The 19,970-nt window shown below is 34.5% G+C and overlaps 1 protein-coding gene across 1 annotated transcript in view; it reads left to right on the forward strand.

Moving 5' to 3' along the window:
* RP1 (RP1 axonemal microtubule associated) overlaps positions 1–19,970 on the forward strand; it is a 177,062-nt gene that overhangs the window by 120,958 nt on the left and 36,134 nt on the right. The window contains exons 37-44 of the mRNA XM_069854130.1: positions 462–613; positions 3,076–3,154; positions 4,749–4,880; positions 5,371–5,552; positions 6,430–6,516; positions 10,337–10,469; positions 11,779–11,918; positions 16,803–17,055. Of these exons, the coding sequence (XP_069710231.1) occupies positions 462–613; positions 3,076–3,154; positions 4,749–4,880; positions 5,371–5,552; positions 6,430–6,516; positions 10,337–10,469; positions 11,779–11,918; positions 16,803–17,055 (1,158 nt within the window). The remainder of the gene's footprint in view (positions 1–461; positions 614–3,075; positions 3,155–4,748; positions 4,881–5,370; positions 5,553–6,429; positions 6,517–10,336; positions 10,470–11,778; positions 11,919–16,802; positions 17,056–19,970) is intronic.

Genomic DNA, 19,970 nt, shown 5'->3' on the forward strand with positions numbered 1-19,970 from the left:
CTCCCATTTAATTTCAAGGATAAAATAGTAGACAGAGAAAGAAGGAAGGAAGGAATAAAGAAACACAAGTAAATAGTCTTAAAAAGCAAAACTTAGACTTTCCAAAGAGGATGTAAACATGCAATATTTTTTGAAATAGAATTCCCTTCCTCAGGGGAAGAGGGCAATACATAGGACATCCTATGCCCCAAGCAGCAGACAGTAGTTCTGATTTTCTGGGTGTGGTGTCAGAGCAGAACAAATCTGTATTCATCAGTTATGCAGCAGGAATGTGTGTTGTTTATGTATGTCACTAGAACTGAAAAGACCTGTGCTCCCTGTTCTGTGACATATGGAATTCTGATGAAATTTGCAATGGTTTCTACTAGGGATTGGTACTCAATGCAGATGCTTGTCAAGAAGACAAGTATCATTTTCTCATACTGACTTTTTTGATTTTTGTATGTGTATTTTTTCTGAAGTTGTGGAATATTCAATCCATTTGCACACGGGAGACTTGAAGAAAGTAGATGCCACTGGTGAGGCTTATCTTTGTATTCAAGGAGAAAAGAGTGACTCGGGGAAACGATGGCTTAGCTCAAGAAAGAGCCTGATCACTTTTGCTAGAGGGCAGGTAAAGTAATGAGGAAAAATGTAACTGAATCTGAGTATCTTTTTGTTAAGATTTATGTTTGAATAAAACCTTTCATGGACAGAGTACCAATATGTGCATATATATATGTTCCACTTCATATAGACATAATTTTCTCTTGTAACTAAGGGGTGCTTGTTTCCATGGGTAACACGTTGCTTTTAAGCATCATCGCATTGTGCAACAGTGAAATAGTTAAGTTGATGAAGTAATTTTGAGTTAGACTATAAATAATCTAATGTTCTAATTTAATACTCTGGATTTGTAGGGACAGGGCGATATTATTGCTTTGTTGAAATAAGCCTGATTTGTAGAACTTGTACCATTTCTGTAGGGTATCTTGCCTTTGTACCTACTATTAAATAATTACCTTTTCTTTACTTTCCTGAGCAGCAATGTCAGTGTTCCAAGCAGTTTCGTTTTTTTTTTTTTCATATTTCTAATGCTTCCACCCTCTTACTGCTCTTAAACATTTTTAAAATCTTGCTTTTTGAGGTTTAAAGGGGTTTTCCTATAAGAACAATTCCTAGATTAGTTACCGGCATAAGAACAAAGTAACTAAAACATTTTTCAGATCTAAAGGAAATATCTATTTCAGATCAAAAGACAATGTCTAGCTGATACTTTACTAGACCCTACCATTTGCTTTGAGTTCAGATTTGGAAGATTTTTATTTTGTTTTTAAGTGAATCATAAAATATTTGCAAAGTACGTAGGAATCTTATTTGAGGGAGGGCAGGAAGGAGGATTTCATTGTCACCAGTCACTGTTTCCATTGTGGAAGAGAACATGGATGTCCAATGTCATGTTCATCAAGAATTGATCAAACTGCTAGCTCAGAGTACAGAAAATAAATTTGAAAATAGTAATGACAGGATTGTAGGGCTCACCTGGTTTTAAGCAGTAACACAGGAAATTTTATAGATTTGACTTTTGGGTGATATAGATAATAGTTATATATATCTTAAAGATAATACCTTAGAGAAATCTGTACAGCAAGATTGCTTAGTACAATAAATAAAATATCAGTGTAGACTGAAAGAGGGGCTGATTCATCTCTCTTTCGAAAAACGGAACTGTCCTGATCTTTTTTTTTATTCTTTATTTTGTGAGAAAGTATGTTAAATGGAAAACATTTAAAAAATATGATTGACTTCTGTGAATACTAACTCCAATGGAAATATAAGTCATCCACAAATTCACAAGTGTTTTTCAGTATAATAGAGTCAGTGTCATTTCTTGAATGGGATTTTCCAGGAAGCTGAATTCTTCATTTGGAACACTAAGGGGCTTTCCTATATCCTAGGCTATAACACCCTACTCTTCTTATATAAAAGATCTAAAGTAACAATTATTTGGATATTCATTCTCTCACACTTTTCTTTACTCCACCTTGCCCTCAAATGCCTAATCTTTATTCTTAGTCTTTGCTTTTTCCTCTAATCTACTTTTGTGGTCAATATGGTTCTCAGAGGTAAATGTGATTTTTTCTAAGTCGTGCTTGGCCACAGCTATGGGAACAACACAAAGCTTTTATTGTTTTTTTTTAAAAACCCTCAAATTGACTGCAAACTTTTGTCTTCAAATTGCACTTTGAGCCCAACTGTTTGAAGACAACTGCTCCTGTCTATTATAGGATGGCTCGTGAATTTACAAAAATTAAAACGGGCTTATAGTGGAGATTTTATTCCATTGCTGGTTTCCCAAGAGAATAGATGAGCCCATTAATGAATAGTATGTTTCCAAACCTCATTTCTTAAGGCCCAGTTCTAAAAAGCCAATAAGCGCACACTTTAGCAATGTAAGTTCCCAGTATCAGTGTGCAAATTTACATGAGGTTTCCCATTGATAATGAAGGAAGATGACTACACAAAGAAGACAAACATGTATAGGCCAAGAAGGTGAATATTCTACCAAGATTTATAGTCGGGAAAAAAGGGAAGATTCCATGAGGTCTATTCAGCATGCAAGTCTATTTTATGTGGAAAATTTGACCTATCATAGAAATAATTTCTTTGAAAAATCCTTATCCTAATAGCACAGCTGGTTGAAACCTTCCTAGATACTGTTCACTTGATTCCTATTTACCTGCCAAATTCCCACAAAATTAACTGTGAAATTTAGTAAAAATGGAATTGCTCCAGATTTTTAGAATTATTAGATTCATAACATTCATCAGTTACATCGGGAGAGGTTCTAGATCAAACTCTCAACACAAGTATTAATTGATCTAATTTTGTTATTTCATTCTATGAAGGCACTAAAAATGAGCACTGTATTGCTTACATGTGTAATGGTTCTAAGACAATGGAATGCTATGAACAAGATAAATTTGCTTCCATTGAGATACAAAGAAATGACACGGTAGGCTAAACTGATAAACATTCAAAAGAAGATACATATTAAGTTTAACTAAAATGGAATTTAAATATTTTTTATTGCAGGTGGATGTTTTTAAAATTAAAGCAGTATATCTTGGCAAATTGAACCAAGTTCTTGTTGGATTTAAGAGTCAAAAAAAAGGTCAGCAATTTTTTTCAGTTAATGTAGAATAATAATAATAATAAAAGTTGTCAGATTTATGAAATCCTAGAACTTCAGAAATATCTTAAATTTAAGATTAAAAATAAAAAGTGTTTTTTAAAAAGTTCTAGAAAATCTGAAATTGCTTTCAATTTTCTGTTATTCATTATTTCTGTTGGACTATACATGTCAAGTTCATAGCTTGGGTTTACTGAAGTGTGCAAAGGATTCATAGCAAATGTAGTGATGCTGTAAATTGGTTAAATTGTATATAAAATGTTAAACATTTGTCCATAAAAGCTACTTTGTATTTGTGAGTACAGTTAACAAAGTTTTTCATTTTCAGGAAACAACATAATATCATGCTTTGGAAATTTTTGACATTTTTTCTTCCTTTTTATTTTTGAATAATGGACATTTTAATTTTAAAAGACAAAGATTTTTCAGGACTAAATTCTTCTAGGTAAAGATAAATACCAAAAATCAGTTTATCAGGTATGGGAGTGAAACATGGAGGAAGGCTGTTCTGGCTTTTTATTTTCCTTCTAACTCATTCAAAATGTACTCTTTTTTTTTTAAGAGATCCTGGATACATCAGGTTGAGTGGCAGATGAAAACGTTGTGCTTCCTGCAGCATTTTTTCTTGTCCTCTTTCCAACTAACAGACATTGGAGTTAAAGAAAATTACTTCTTAAAAATAACTAGCAACAGGAAGGAATACAATGAATTGATATTATCTTCTACTTTGGCCACAATTTTGGCCTTGCAGTTGTTAGGCACAACAGAGCAGAGAGTCTGTGGATATCCTGCTTCTGCAGATAACTATAATGGAGATACGATTGTTCCAGAGTGTATAAACTGAGCCCCCTGTTTTTTTATCTTTACTAAAACCAAGAGCATAAAATGACCCTGTAGGTTAAATTCAGGCTCAGAAAGCAAAACTGATTTGGGAACTGACATATTTCCTAGATGGTAACATTGAAATGAATGATCAAACTTTCATTGATTTCACCAAGACTTGGATTATAACTGAGTTTACCAAGACGCAGAAGTCTGAGTCTTCAAGCATTTTTTTTTCCAGAGAATAAGCACAATAGCTTCAATCAAGAGAAAATCCTGAGCTGAAGTTTGCGTGTTATTTGAAAGCATAGAATCTCATCAGAAATGAAGTTCTGTGTTGAGTGGATTTTCTGATGCCAAATGTGCTAGAAATCCTGATTCTTTTTCCTTTAGGACTTTTATAACATCATTTCTTATGGGGGACTTCCTACATCTAGAGATCTCATATAGAAGACTTCCCATCCTTTGGAAAGCTTATAGGTCATTAAATCAAATCTATCCACATGTTTAATTTCAAAAATTCTGTAAAAATTTAAGACTTCTTTTGCTATCTTGAATATTTTGGACTGTAGGAGAACAGCCAGAAACATATACACACAGCCGATATATTTCCAGAAGTTTTATTTCTTTAAGCAATCCCACAAAAGGATACATTTTATTGGTTTTCTAAAGATAGAAACTCATGACTGCATACTCAGAACATTTTGTTACTTACAAGGTATAAATTAATAATATTCTGTTTATTTTCATTCAGATGAGTGGTTCTTGGAAAAAATTGTTATAAAAGAAGTCTTCTACCCTTTTTCTGCACATGTTTTTATTCACAATAACTGGATCAATAAACGCTCCAAGAAAGATTTTGTAGAAGTGGCAATTCCACTCAAAGGTAATAGAGCAGAAATGCCCTTCATTTGCATGGATCACTATTGCACGGCAAAGCAGAACAGGGCCACCACAAGGCTACTTTACAATGTAGGTAGGACTGAGCATTGGTACCCTAGTGGTGACAGACAGGGGCCTGGACCAAGGTGAATCATGCCTTGTGTAAACAAGGAGGAAGAAATTATGCATGGAATGAAGAAAACTTAAATGGCAGTATTGAAAGTCTCCTCTGGCAGCATCTATCCTGTCCTTGGAACAATACAGAGAAGATAGACATGGACCCTCCATGAGTGTTGCATGGATACACGAAACTGTGGGCCTGGTTTTCTACACCTCCACAGTGCTAAAATGAATAATGGGTGTTTTGCGTCTTTGTTACCTGACTTGCCTATGCTAGATCCAGCACTACCAGTCAATGTGATTTCATATCTTTTGGCTTATACCATCTTATAACTTAGACATGGGCTATGAATATATGTTTGTTTTCTGTGCAGAAACATCTGTCACATCTCTTCTGGAAAAAAAAAATGATACAAAAAGCAGAGGATGTTGGCAAGCATGGGTGCACGGCACACAAGTACCAGAAGATGTTCCTGATATTCAAGTTGTTGTATTTGGAAGAAAAGGGAAATCCCCTGCACAGAAAGTTCCGAATCTGAATGACATTCCGTTTTTGGTCAGCTTCTTTCTTATTTCACACAAATCTTACCAAATTGTTTCAGTAATTTAAGACTTGTAGCCAACTTACGTGAAGTCATGTAGAATGATTTTTATTTATCAGAGTTAATGTTTATTCCTCTATGTTTTCAATAAACCATACTGGGAGAACTTCTCACATGATCTAATATATATCACTTAGGAAAGCTCTCTTGAGCAAAAGCCAACTTTGACATGAAAAGCCTCAGCTTAACAGTAAGACAATAAATAATGGAGCTATTCCATACCTGCTTTAAGTTCCACTTCTCAAACCTCAGCTAATCTGTTTTCACTACTTCGAAGCTGTGTGTCTCTACAAGAAGCCTGGGCCTGGGCAAATATAATTCTGTAGTTTGCACAAGAAGTTAATGACAGTGTCTGGATATGTGTGTTAACCTGCATCACCCCTTTCAAAATGTTTTTATTTCAAACATGGAAAAAATGGTCAGTACCCATCTTAGGCAAAAAGGCAATATAGATGTCACTTGCTTAACTGTTGGAGTTCAACATTTCAGTTCAATTTTGAGAATAAAGATGTGATTGAGAGGAGGTGGAGAAAAAAGAATAGTAACATAATTTCAACTGGGACACATAGAATCAGTGATGCATTTCCTTGCTCTTCATATGTTTGCCTATGCTCTGCAACCAATTCTCCCACTTAAAAATAAATGTAAATTATGATGCAAATGTGAGTCCAAATTCACTTGAAATCGTAATGGAACTTCCTCATCCTAACATGAATGTCCTTGACTAGTACTTTTACCTATTTTATTTATGTTTTTATGTGCGTTTGAAGTATGTCATCCAAAGTGTTATATACAATATATAGGGTTTTTTTCCCTTTATTCTTCTAACAGTTGACCGTTGGTGATATTGGAGATATAACAAAAGCTTCCTTTGTGTTATCTGGTCCATGCTTAGGAAGAGGAATTACGCTTCACAAGGTATTCAAAATACACGATATATAAACTTGCAATACTCTTCATAAAACTAGAGAAATATCTTTTCTTGAAAGACAGATTGTTGGCTTCACTTTGCACCATATTAGCAAGACCATGCATCTTTTGACTCAGTTACCTCTTATCTACAGAAGATTGCCCACAGCTTCCAGATCTCTTTGTGGGCAGATCAGCCTTGTTTGTGCCTGCTGAAATGCATGTAGCTATACGTAATCACTGATGTGCAAATCCATACTGCACAGCTCATCATGACATGGAAGGCAGTGTTTTCTTCTTATGTTTGGGAATGTTAATCCCTGCATGGAAATACTGACAGTCTCCCGACACAGAGCAACCTACCTGGGGAAAACAATTAAATGGATACTTCAGTATTTTTTCATTACAACACATTCATCAGTGGGCCTTAAACACCTGATCATAGTTTAATATGTACTTAAGAAGTCTCATAAAATGGAATGAAAAAATGATTTAATGCTATTGATCTCATGACTCAATCAGAATTTAAACATATGCCTTTCCTTTGTGTAGGTAGGAAAACTGGTTAGAAAGGTGTTGGTCCTAATAATACTTAGCCTTTGAGGAAATACTTAGGTTTGAACATTAATGCAAAGAAAAATCGTGTCAGAGCTCTGTCTGTCGGCAAGGCCCCCAAAAGCATTGTGGACATAGCACTAAATTATTCTTAAGTTTATAATTGTTCTTAAGTTCATCATTATTCTTAAGTTCATCATAAAGCATGTTTATCTGAAGTGGGCCACATAGTATCGTTACTCTACTATGGTTTTAAAAGATCAAAGGGTGATTCCCTGAATAATTCAGCAGTCCAGAAACCTTTCTGGTTGGAAATGCTAGAGACAGATGCATTCTGGGTTAATATTTGAATGGGTTTGAATGGTACTCAGAGGAACATCAAGTCTGAGTTCAAGCTCCTCTGAGGACACAGGAGGAGTTTTGCTTGTTCATACTTCCTCTGCAAATGTATCCTTTCTCAGCTAATTTTGTAGTCTTAGTTCAGGCTACAAGAATGGCAATAATAGGTAAGCAAAACCAATTTTGCATTTTAAATATGCATCTCGAGGCCTTTGATACAGCACTCAAAAAATGCATTGACACTGACCTCAATATATCCATTTTGTGATTATGTAATATAAGACTTATAGAATCACAGAATAACCAGGTTGGAAGAGACCCACCGGATCATTGAGTCCAACCATTCCTATCAAACACTAAACCATGCCCCTTAGCACCTCGTCCACCCGTGTGGACGAGCCAGTGGTGGCCCAAAACATGGCAGAAAACTCACAAATGTAGCAGTTCTCTTTGTGCTTTCTTTTCCAAGACAACCCTCTGCGAATGGGTAAATGATTTTCATTCATAATTTTAAATACTTCAAAAGTTATTTAATAAATGGTGTATTAGTAGCTACCAATCATTACAATCTAGAAGTCAATAGGTAGCAATATGGAGCAGTGTAGTCTCTTCTATTGGTGCACTTACAACCCACAGCATAAGCCACAATAACATATATTGCTTGTGCCAGTAATATGCTTATAACCTCTATTACTCATTTATTAGTCTGTTTATACATTATTTATATGTGGAAACATAACCTAAAATGCAAGAAGTTCATTTCACTTTAATAGGACTTAGAGAACAGTAAAAAAATAGAGAAGCTGTGTAGAAATAGGAAGGCAACAGAAGGCAGTTAGTATGTGTAAGCTCACTATGAACAGGTGGTCAAACTCATCTTCAATTTAAAAGAATTCCTTTCCTTGCTTTCTCCATAAATGAAAGAAGTAATAACCAAAGTTTCAGAAATTTCACAAAAACATAGATTACGGATGAAACCGCAAATGCTAAAAAGGAGATAAAATCCCCACGTTCCTGTTGTTATACTCTGTTTTCTCTGTTCTGGTGTTTACAGCAGCTTCGGAGTACCAGAGCTGTCCCTGTTGTCTCCTGTGGTTTTCTCCATACTTCTCTAGAAAATGATACAACCTTGGCTAAAATTTATGTTTTTCTCTATAACTTTTGAAGATTTATTTATTCTAGAATGAGTAGCTTTTTCTTGCCCCAAAAGTAGATGGTTTGGCCCTTTCCAAAATAGTATACAGAGTCATTTTTATTTTCATATAGAATGTAGGAAAACTATATGAATTAGGGATTAAGTTCACATATATATGTAATCTTACAACCAACAAGAATTTGTCAGGTACATTTTATTTTAAGGACAAAGTCTGCATAAATTTACACGTCTCATTTTTATGCATCTGTTTTCTCCAGGTTGTCTGCCTGCACATGTATGTAACCCTTAGTCCAGTTTTTATGGATAGGAATTTGTAATACTGATATTTAGTTAGGGAGGATAGTTAGAAATTAGGGAGGATATCCTTGAGCAGAATTTAGACATTTATTGTGAGAAAACTCAGTTATTGCAAATGCAAAAAATAGATAAGCAGTTGCCTGAAATTTTAGTGGAATTTAATACTATCTAAAGAAAAGCACTGTTTATTCAAGTAATTAATGGCTTAGCTCTAAAAATGTTCATAGGGAAATTTTTACTTTCATTTGGAAGCTTTGTGCCTGAAATTGTGAAACACTGGACAGAAAGCATAACCAGAAATGGAAGATGTTCAGCAATGATATTTCTAGGAAATCAAGGGCAAGATAGTCTCACAAATGTTAAGTGGAACTGTCAAATTCCCAATAATTTAAATTACATAATTAATACATAAATATTTCTGCATTTCAAAGCTTGTACTTGATTTTTATGTAAGGAAATCTGTGCATCCTGCAGAATGAGCCATGCCCTTTTCTTGCAGCTGCTGGTATCAACAGTGATAATAAATCAGCACAGTAATTTTGGGAATCCTTGCTTAAGAATTTCAATTACTTAACGTCTCAATGGAGTTAAGTTTTTATTTTTATTTAGGTTTGGTTTTAATGACTTGGATTTAATATTTCTGTACAAAGAGATTCTAAAAGCTGAAGAAACCATTTCTGCAAACTTTTAGTTGTTAGCTATGTATCAAGTTCAATCCTGCATATAACAGTTACCAGAAATGTTTCTACATGTGCTTGATAGCTTGTCATTCTGTATTTTATAACCTGACCTACAATAAAGTTCACCATCTGAGCTGCCGCCCTTTGAATCTGATCTCCACATGACTGTCTCAGTAGGTAGGCTAGCTGAGCTTCCAAGGCTGTGCTTCCTCAGTTGGTTTGGAGGCTCTAAATTCACAAAGTCGGAACCTAATTGGTTCAGTCTCCACTGAGTATTTAAAGTCAGATATAATAAAGCTGGACCTATGCTCACACCTTCTATTGGAATTAATTCTTCAAATAACTTATTTCCACAGGGACCCCCCAAGGGCCATTGGATATCTAATTGCTGCCAACTTTGAAAATCTCGGATGAGATATAGGAAGTCACATGTAAAAAAAAAAACAGCAAAAGAAATATTTTTGCAAAATGAGCATATGCTGTTAAGATTGATGTAACTGTATTCACTCATTTGACATTCTCAAATTGCAAGTATATGCAGGTCAATTTAATCTGTATCCTTCATTGCTTCCCTGCAAATAGGTCCTGTGCCTATGTTGAAATGCAGTGAAGAATACACCTATAAATATCAGGCTGCAGAATCAGTGGCTTGCAGAAACTACTGTATCTCTTGTATTACAGAATCAGTTTGCTTTTATAAAGTGTGTGCAGGCATAAACAATAAAGAAAGGTCAGCTTCTGTTGGGATGGAAATAAGAAACAATTCAGATAAATTAATTTCTTCTTTTGATTCTGCCTGCAGCTTCGGCTAAAAGATCTGGACACGAAACAGGAGTTGGGCTTTCACACTGAAGCCCAATGTCTGTTTGGAGAAGATGGATCTGAGACTGTGACAGAGCTAGCAGTGGTCAGGCCAGACAAGCCACCACTCAGAGGTACGGTGCTGAATTGAAAAATAAAAACATGAGCAAATGTATATACTCATGCACACAAAGTTTTGAACTGGCTAATGGGATAAATATAATGGGCAAGATTGCAAAGTAGTTTATAGATATAAAAAAACCCACTCAAAATTGTTCTTAAGGATTCTTTCAATATACCTGTATAAACCCTATGAGGTCTTGTTCAAGCATTTTTTCTGTTTTAAAACAACTGATGTATTGTTTTCACTAAGTGCCAATTTGAAAGCCTGAAAAATGTGCAAAGCCCAATTAGTGTATTTCTATTGAAATTTTCAAAACCTGACTGCTTTACACTGAGTGAGGGACTAAACTACAGATTTTAAGAAGTTGTGCAAATTCATAATGCCATGAATCACAAAAAGGAAAAACAATATGTTTTGAGGTTTTCTTCAAGCCTCATTTTTGCCCCAGAAGCTCTATTGCATTCCATCACTGTATTTAAAATACATCTTCCTTTGTTCTGATTACATTTTATAAAATATTTAGAAAAGAATTCTCATTTGTTATACTCTACGAACCGAAGTATTTGTTAAAATATTTAAAACATTTTGCATGTAATATCTAACTGAAGGCTAGACTGCAAATGGAAATATATAGTCTGTTATAACATTTAAAAGTTTTCACAAAGCCTATAGAACCCATAAAAAATCCTCTGTCATACTGCCTCAAGGAATATGTACTATATAACTCATCAGCCAAAATTCATGGCAAAGCATCCTTTTTGGTGAATAATAATAATAATAATGCATATTGTATAAATAGCTGAGCCATTTCTCCTGAACATATTAATTGTTACTGGCCACAGTTATCAAAATGCCAGATTAAAGCAGAGCTCAGCTGGATTTAATCTGTTGTAACTGTGGTTTTTTTGGTAATATGTTGTTAGAGTTGATAAATCCTAACTTGGTTTAAGATCTTTAATGCATATAAGACTTCAAGGATTTTAACAAAGCCTGATGAAATTGTGATTCTTTCAGCTGATTTCAGTGCCTGCTGGATAAAACTCCAGAACTACATTATTTTCTTTTTCTATAATGTAAGCATGGGTTATTGTATTGATTCATAAAGGACGTTTCATCTCTAATGCTGTACTGTGCAGTTGTGAGGTAGTTAGCAATCTATATGAAACTCAAACAGAACATTAATGTCAATTACTATAACTTCATTCCTTGGTCCTGAAATTAATCTTGTACCTAAGATAAACTGGTTAATAATGCTCAGTAATTGCATTGCTAAATAGACTGGTCTGGTAATGTGTTGTGTTACTGATTTTTCATGACAGAAGTTCTTTACTCGATCAGTGTTCATACGGGAACGTTGCCTGCATCAGGGACTGATGCAGATGTGTTTATCACAGTATTTGGAGAGCAGGGAGATTCCTGCAAAAGGAGACTAAGACATACAAATTTTGAAAAAGGACAGGTTAGTACTGACTCATTTTTCTTACTCATTTCTCATATTTAACGCGTTTGTGGAGAAGATGTATTGCTTACTAAGCATAGAAATTTTACCTGCATAGCGATAACAGTGTAAGAGTAGTTCAAGTACCAATGAATTCAAATCCCACAAACCATCACAAGTTGTTCTTAGAAACTGCAAATTAACCCAGTGATACATGAAATTCCATGGCTTACTTTTTAGTTATTTGTGAAAATGATAGAGAAATATCAGGGCTAATTTGTGTGACTGCTTCTTTTTTAAAAATATCAGTCCAGATATAGCTGAAAAAGTTCGTAAATGCATTAGCTACTATATATTAATAAATCCATTTATACAGAGAATTGTGAACAGGTAAAGCTGCTTGTAAACGTACTGTGACTGATCAATATAAAACCTAGGACACATTTTTCTGGTCAACCTTTGCTGATTACCATATTAAAGATTACACCTACACAACACAATCATATACATCCTGGACTCAGCCCAGGTATGACTAGATAGGACTTAAAGATACTTTTCAATTGATCACTGTATAATAAAGTGGAAGCCTCTACAGTAATTTCATACCACTTCTTAAGACTTCTCATGGCTGAGAAGTCCTGGCTTTCCTAGGCAACATGTTCCACCATTTTGCTAGACTTGCTCTTAGGCTGTTCTTCCTTCATTTGCTTTATAATGTCCAAATATTTCCTCTAGCATAGATAAATAGAAACTGTGTCATCCATGTGTTTCATAGTCATTAATAAGTTTTCTTCTATGCATTTGTGTAAACTATTTTTAAACATGCGATGAGTATCAACAATCTCCTGTTGTAACATGGTCTGTGCTTGATCAGTAACCTGTGTAAAACTTCTCTTCTTCTTTCACTGGAAGTTGCAGTGAATGTTTTCTGATCTCTCACACTTTCTTTGCTATTGTTTAATTATGATTAATTTTGTTTTATAGACCTCTATCCTATGCTCACTTGTTTTGTAACTGGGCGGTTCATTGCTCTTTGTGTAGAGGAACAAATCCTTAATCATATACACTTACCTACATCTTGTTCTGACTCTTCAGTAATACATTCAAAATCTCTTTAAAAAGTTGCTATCATGTCCTTGGCCCCTCTTTTTCTTTCTCTGTCAGAGTTCTGTTAGCCCAGCTCTAGGTACCATCTTCAGACAATTGTTGCTTTAAATGGACTGTGTGATACAGTGTATAGAGCACTCACAAGCAAGACACATTAATATCTGAGCTCAGCTACTGGTTTATGTGATGAACTGAAAGCATAATTTTACTTCTCTTGTGCCACTGTAACATGAAAATAACTAATAGTTTAGGTAAGAATGACAAGATATAAATATATACATTTCAAAGAAGTTTGCTTCCCTTTTATTTTATATTGAGGAAAATTAAATGTATCTTTTAAAAATGTTTAACTTCTCCTTTTCATAACAATAACCTGATGCTAGCTCATAACAGTATTTAGTGTCCTTATACCTAGTGAAATTAATATGTATTGGGAGATATTTAATGATTTAGCCATCCAAAGTATTCAGGCACTTTTTTCTTTCCTTTTCTTACAGTCACTTGAAGCCTTTTCTTTTTTTTGAAGATGTCAATTTTTGCAGAATTCTTGGCATTTTTGAGGGTAAACCTTTATAGGCAATTAGAAGAGTTAATAAAAAATACATAACATGGAGAAGAAATCTGAAAAGAAATAATTTACATAGTATTTTCAAGTTGGATGTTAATAGAGAGTCGGTGACAGCTCTTAGTGTTTAAGAAATCAGAGCTACTATACTGAGCAACAGAGAAGAGTGCTGAGTGTCTTCCCAAGCAGATCCGTAGCTTCAGGTGATCTATTTTTTGTACTATGGACAATGACAGTTTTCTTCAGCTTAGATATTTGGTGTATTCATGTTCTTCATTGCACAACAGATTCTTGGGCAAGGGTTGAGCAGTAAGATGGCAAAATGTTCTGATGATGCTAAGTTATTTGAAGTAACAAATATGAAAGTGAGCGGCAGAGACTGCAGAAGGGCCTCACAAAGAATGACTGTGTAATAAAATGGCAGATGAAATTCATTGTAGCTAAATGAAAATCAGTGGTTATGAGGGGGAAAGCCCCTTGAATTTTCATGCAACTTTATCTGCTCTGAAACAGCTTTTACCCATAGGAAAGTGACTGTGGCATTAGGATAGCTGTGTAATGATGTCAGCCCAGTACTCAGCTAAGGCAAAACCAAACCAAACCAGAACAGATCAAACGCTTAGAAATCATTAGAAAAAGTGAAAAATAGCCACCCCAAGGCAGTTCTCTGGTGCAGATTCGTAATAGATGCTGTACTTTGTTCTGATTCACTTGTCTTACAAAGTGAAAGAACATCAAGTGATATGAAATAACTTCCATACAAGGAATAACGAAGCAAACAAGTATTCTTTGTCCTGGAAGGGAGATGATGAATGGAAAGGAGAGGGAGATAAATAAAATAACATAGAGAAAAAGAATAATTCTACTTTCTCATCAAATACAAGGATTCAAGAGCATTAAATGAAACCTACAGGTAGCAGATTCAAAACAAAAGGAGGTAGCTCTACACAATGCATAATCAATCCATTTTACTCTCTGGAATAAGATGTTGCAGATGGTAAAATGAATGTTGGTGCAAAAAGATCATTGAGCATTGTCATGGAAGACAACTTTCCACTGAGGGCTGTTAAATGCAAAGACACAATCTCTGGCTCAGGAAATCTCTGAACCACAAATTGCTAAAGCCTAAGAGACTTTATATTCAAGAAGCATCTCTATATGTTTGCCCAGTTTTTCAACTCTTCCCTAGAAATCTGTTAGGGGTAACTGTTGGCAACATGATACTGGACTAGATGAATCTGTGTTCTGACATACTACTGTGAGTCGTATGTTCTTTTTACGTAGAAGTAAATTAATAAAAAAGTTGGAATGAGGTTTTAGTGAGAGTATGTAAGAATCGAAGGTGAAAGGAAGGGATGCAAAGCTCAAGCTGTCTTGAGGGACAAGACTATGTCAGCAGTATCCCTGGAAAATACGGGATGGACAGACAAAGAAAATAAAGTTAAGGAAACTTGAGATATGAAAACAGAATCTCTCTTGACTGATAAAGGACTGGAATATAAAGAAAAGCTAGGGAGAGAAAGTTACAGCAACATGTGAGAAAAGAGAGTAAAGTTGGTTTAATCACTGCAGAAAGTAAAGCTTCTTTATACTTATTTAAGTAAGTGTATGTCTAACTTTTTCACCAGTTTAATGGGTTAAATAAATTGGGATTGTAATTTTGTCTAGCTAACACTTTATCTATAAGCAAGACAATTTGAATAAAATCCTCTTGGTTTTCATTAATTTCACTTGCAGTAGTGTGCTTAATGCAGTTCTGAATGTCTTTATACTGGGGGGGAGGAGTGAAATGTAATGACATCAACCAAAAGTACATTTTTGTTAATGCCGAGGGAGTAGGCAATTTAATGTACTATTATGAGAATTCGTTGATAACAATGGGTGATTATGACCACTGTTGTCTAATAACTGTTAATTATTATCACAAAGAATAAGACTAATGATAGGTCCCTTTTTCAGATAGAGTAAGCTGTGAAGGAACATGAATATTAGCAATACAGGCTATTTCCTCTAAGTCAGGGGTCATATAGACTGACAAGAAAATTATATTTGGCTCAGAACTACAAAGAATAAAATTAAAAAGCAATGAGTGCTTCCAAAAAGTTATTTTCAAGATGTTCCTTACAGATAGATCTTATTTTGGGCAACATACACATTATATGAAGGGGTATAACTTGCCATGGTAACTGTTTGGGGAGATCATAGGTATAACAAGGTAAGAATGCTGGAAGTCCTAAGGCTGTGATAAGAATAATAACTCTGATGTCTTCTATTTCTAAGCACATTGAAAAGATTGGTCCAATACAGACAGCAGAATGGACCAGATGACATAATTCTTTATAAAATTCATCTCATTGTTGCATTCTGGTCCTCATGCTTTTTCCTCCCTGGTGGGAAATTGGTTGGCAACAAATAAAAATTATAGCGTCTGTTTCTACTATCCATCTGGGTTTTTTTAATGTCACCCACACACATGCCCATGTATCTACCCACCCACCCATATTATCTCTTGAACAAAACACATTCATTCTCTCACTCACATAATTTATTCATCCCAACATGCACTAGTGCAGTTGCCATTTAGCTTTTGTTTACTGGTAGCCGTAGAAATATTTAAACAGATGTCTATTTACATCCAAAGAGCACATCAATTCTTGCCTGTATGCGTGCACAGCCTTAGTTATAGTTTCTAATGTATCTTTCTTTGTTTGCATAGTCATCAACAGTGTCAGTAATTCTGTTCAGAGTTGAATAATACGACATTTCCCATTTGAAAAACAGGATATCTTAGAATGTGAAAGACTTTGAGGTGTTTAAAAATAAAATCCCTTATCTAAATGGTAGTTCAATTTTCTAAGTCTGTCCTGATATTTGAAGGATTCCCTTTGTTTCAGTTATAAGCAACCGATTGAATTTCAATTTTCATGAGACTTCTGTAAGTAAATTAATGATCTGAGGTTTCGTTCTACCAAAAATAGTTGAATGTTTTTCATAATAAAGCCTAGGATGCAGTGAATATGAACAAGATAAAATGTACATATTCAAGGATCCACACATTTTCTGAACAGTGTCTCCAAATATTAATGTCAGTCTACAATATTTTTCTTTGCTATCAGAAAGAAAAAATACTTCAGTACTGAAAGGAATTTGTCTTTCCAAGCATAAGCTTAAAGATGGACAATAAAATATGCAGTTTAATCAATTTCCTATTCATTTTGTCTTTTCCTTCTCAGGTTTGTGTCTCTGAAATGAGAGCAGTAGACCTTGGACAGTTAAGCAAAGTGTTTGTTGAGCACCATAATGAAGGTTATGGAGCTGGATGGTACCTAGACCAAATTGTCATCCATGAATCAGGCAAGACTGATGGCCAATATGCATTTCTTTGCAAGCAATGGTTAGACAGTGGAGTTGGTGATGCACAAATGGGTCGAACACTGAAACTTCTTGGAAAAGTCAGAAATGAGATGCTGACAGGAAAGATTCATGGTAAGGTCCAAAGTCCTCAAAGCTCCTTCCAGCTTTTGTTTTAATTGTAACCCTTATTATTTTTTTTTTGTTATTTTTAATACTAAAACCAAAATACAGAGACAATATAGCTTAAATGCGAGTTTCAGCTATCATACAAATTGTCATTCCAAACATTGCCCAGAGCTGGTAAATACAAATATAATCTTCAAAGAAGAAAGACTAGAGCAAAAGGGAGATAACAAGCGATGGAAGCAATGAAGGTACTATGTTTTCAGTTGAGGCTAGAAAAAAGCCGAAGTAGAAAGAGGTAGGTTGTTCCATATGGCAGTCAATGCAGAGCAGAAGGCTCCTGCAACAGTGATGAAATCACAAGATGAGATACAAAACTCTTTCAGCAGAATGAGGTTTTTCCGTATGTTCATACATTTGCAAAAAGCACTTGCTTTTATTTGCAGTTTTCTTTTTTACTTACATCAATAGCACAAGTTCTTGTAAACAGTTAGTTGACCTGAACCCAATATCCTAGTCAAATTATTTAGTGAAAAAAAGACTAACATTCAGAAACAACTTAAGACACTGAAAACATTATTAGTCTTAAGCACTGGATTTCTTAGCTCTCTCAAGTCTTTTTGAAGAGGTGTAAAATGTTGGTTTAGGTCCATTTATGGAATCTGAATCCAAACTGGTAGACCAAACTATGTAAATGTTAACTAATCTGAATGTGTGAATTTGCATTCTAAATTAGCAGCTTTGTAAACTGATCTTTATTAATTTCTGTGCTCATGTATATTTTGCTTTATGCTCAAAGTGGTTTCTATTACACATAGTTGCAGACACAGTTTGTAGTGTGCATCTTATATTTAGCTACCTGTACTTGGTCCGCTAGCAAACATCTGATATCATTCAAGGGAATAGAAAAATAATGTTACTGAAATAACAGAAGGACAGAATACCATGGAATATAAGTATAGGATAAGTAGCTACAGTAGTGACAATTTCAGAATAAGAAATAGCTGTATTGTACCACAACAAATATTCCTGTTCTCTAAAAAATCTAAATTCTGTAGGTGCCCTACATAATCTACAGAGGCATCTCCTGATAGTAATTCAGAGCAGAAGCCCAAGGCTGATCAGCGTCTGATGCATCTTTCTTCACTGATAATATGAAAAGAGAGGAATCTTGCATCCTTATTTATGCATCTTAATTAGAGTCCGAACATAGATATGTAAAAGCATTTTATTTTCTCTGTTTTCCACACACACAGAGTCCTCAAAAATCTGAGTGCAGACTTGCTAAATTTCCATTCTATGCTTATTAATACTGAGCTCTGAATCTGTTGAAAATCAGTCTGGTCTGGGTGTATAACAACTTGGTATAATATTACAAGTAAGTAGAGAGTCTTTGAGGAATGGAGAAATGAAAAACTGATCAGCAGAGAGTGCTATACCTTAGAGGTCAGAAAGTATATGGATGAAAAGGAACTTATTAAATGGAATGAACTTATTCACTGGAATGAACTTATTAAATGTCAAGATGAGTCAGATTTTGTAGAAGAATTAAAACAAATGGCAAAGATTCTTTAACCATTTACTTATAAAAAGAACCTAGAAAGATGTGTGACTATGCAGGAACAGTAGAGCGCAGACTGAAGGTGATGGAGTTAAAACCCCTGAAAACTTGAATACTTTACCTCTTTTTTCATTAAAGATCCTTAATGTCGGCAAGGGAAGCAAAACCAAAATTACTAATGGAATGAAATTATTGGAAATTATCAAATTGGTAATGCAAATAGAACTTTGAATTTCATCTGCTCAAACAGAGCCAAGGAAAGCAGTCATTAGCTCAGTACACTGAAGAAACTGGGAAATGAAATGGCAGATTTAGTAGCAAGGATTTAAAACAAATTTATGAAGGCAAAAGGTAAAAAGTTAATACCGCCATCAAAGAACCAGAAAACACAATGTAGGTGACCATAGACCTAATAATGAATCATGTGCAAACCTTTACAACACACTTTGAAGAAAAGAGTTGTTAAGACAATAAAGGCAAAAAGGAAATGAGAAGGAATAAATTACGACTTTATTAAATATTGTAAACCAAAGCTGATGCTCTAGAAATATTTTTCAACAAGAGAAACATAATGACATCTAATCTGTCTAAAGTTCAGTTCTGATTTTTATTTAAAAGAAAATTATTGGGTAATAAAAAGAAAGTGGAAAGTGTAGAAAGGAGAATGAATATACTGATTAAATTTGTTGGTGATACAAAGCTAGGGAACTGTCAGGAGGATGAAGAGGTTGCATAACAAACTTTGGGAACTGGAATGAAACAATGGAACTGAATTTGGTAGCAAAAAGCTTGAATATAATTAGGTTTAAAACCATCTAAATATTTGAACTCTTAATTCTGGTACAGTTTTATAATTTCCATTGATCACAGGGTAATTTTTGAAACAGTAATGCAACGTGGCTGTTTGTAAAGAAATTGTGACTCTACAATGTATTGAGGCATTTTTAATGAAGACAGAAAAAAATTAATGCCTTTAAGGAGAAACAGTAATATTTCAATGTGGATGCTGTGTGTAACTGTGATCTCTGTCCTGAAGAACTAGTTCAACCTGGAATAACTCTGAAAAATACATGATGACTGGAAATATGGAAAGTCTTTTTTATAAAAAGATATTGACAAAATTTGATGTAACTAGACCTGCAAATTCAGTGCTCAAAGTGGACACAGTTGTGATCTATCAAATTAAAGGCACATCAAAGAAGGAAAAGAGCTATTTTAAGCTTACACAGGTGTAAAAAGTAAATGGTCTTCAGCAGTCCATTAACGCCATTCTGTGAAAATTAATAGATTTCTGAGAAAGAATGAATTATTAGCATAGCTCTCTTTTAGACTTAACTAAAAAGAAGGAAATAAGCTTAATGTA

Source organism: Phaenicophaeus curvirostris, chromosome 3 (assembly GCF_032191515.1).
Source record: "Phaenicophaeus curvirostris isolate KB17595 chromosome 3, BPBGC_Pcur_1.0, whole genome shotgun sequence".
Lineage (NCBI taxonomy): Eukaryota > Metazoa > Chordata > Aves > Cuculiformes > Cuculidae > Phaenicophaeus > Phaenicophaeus curvirostris.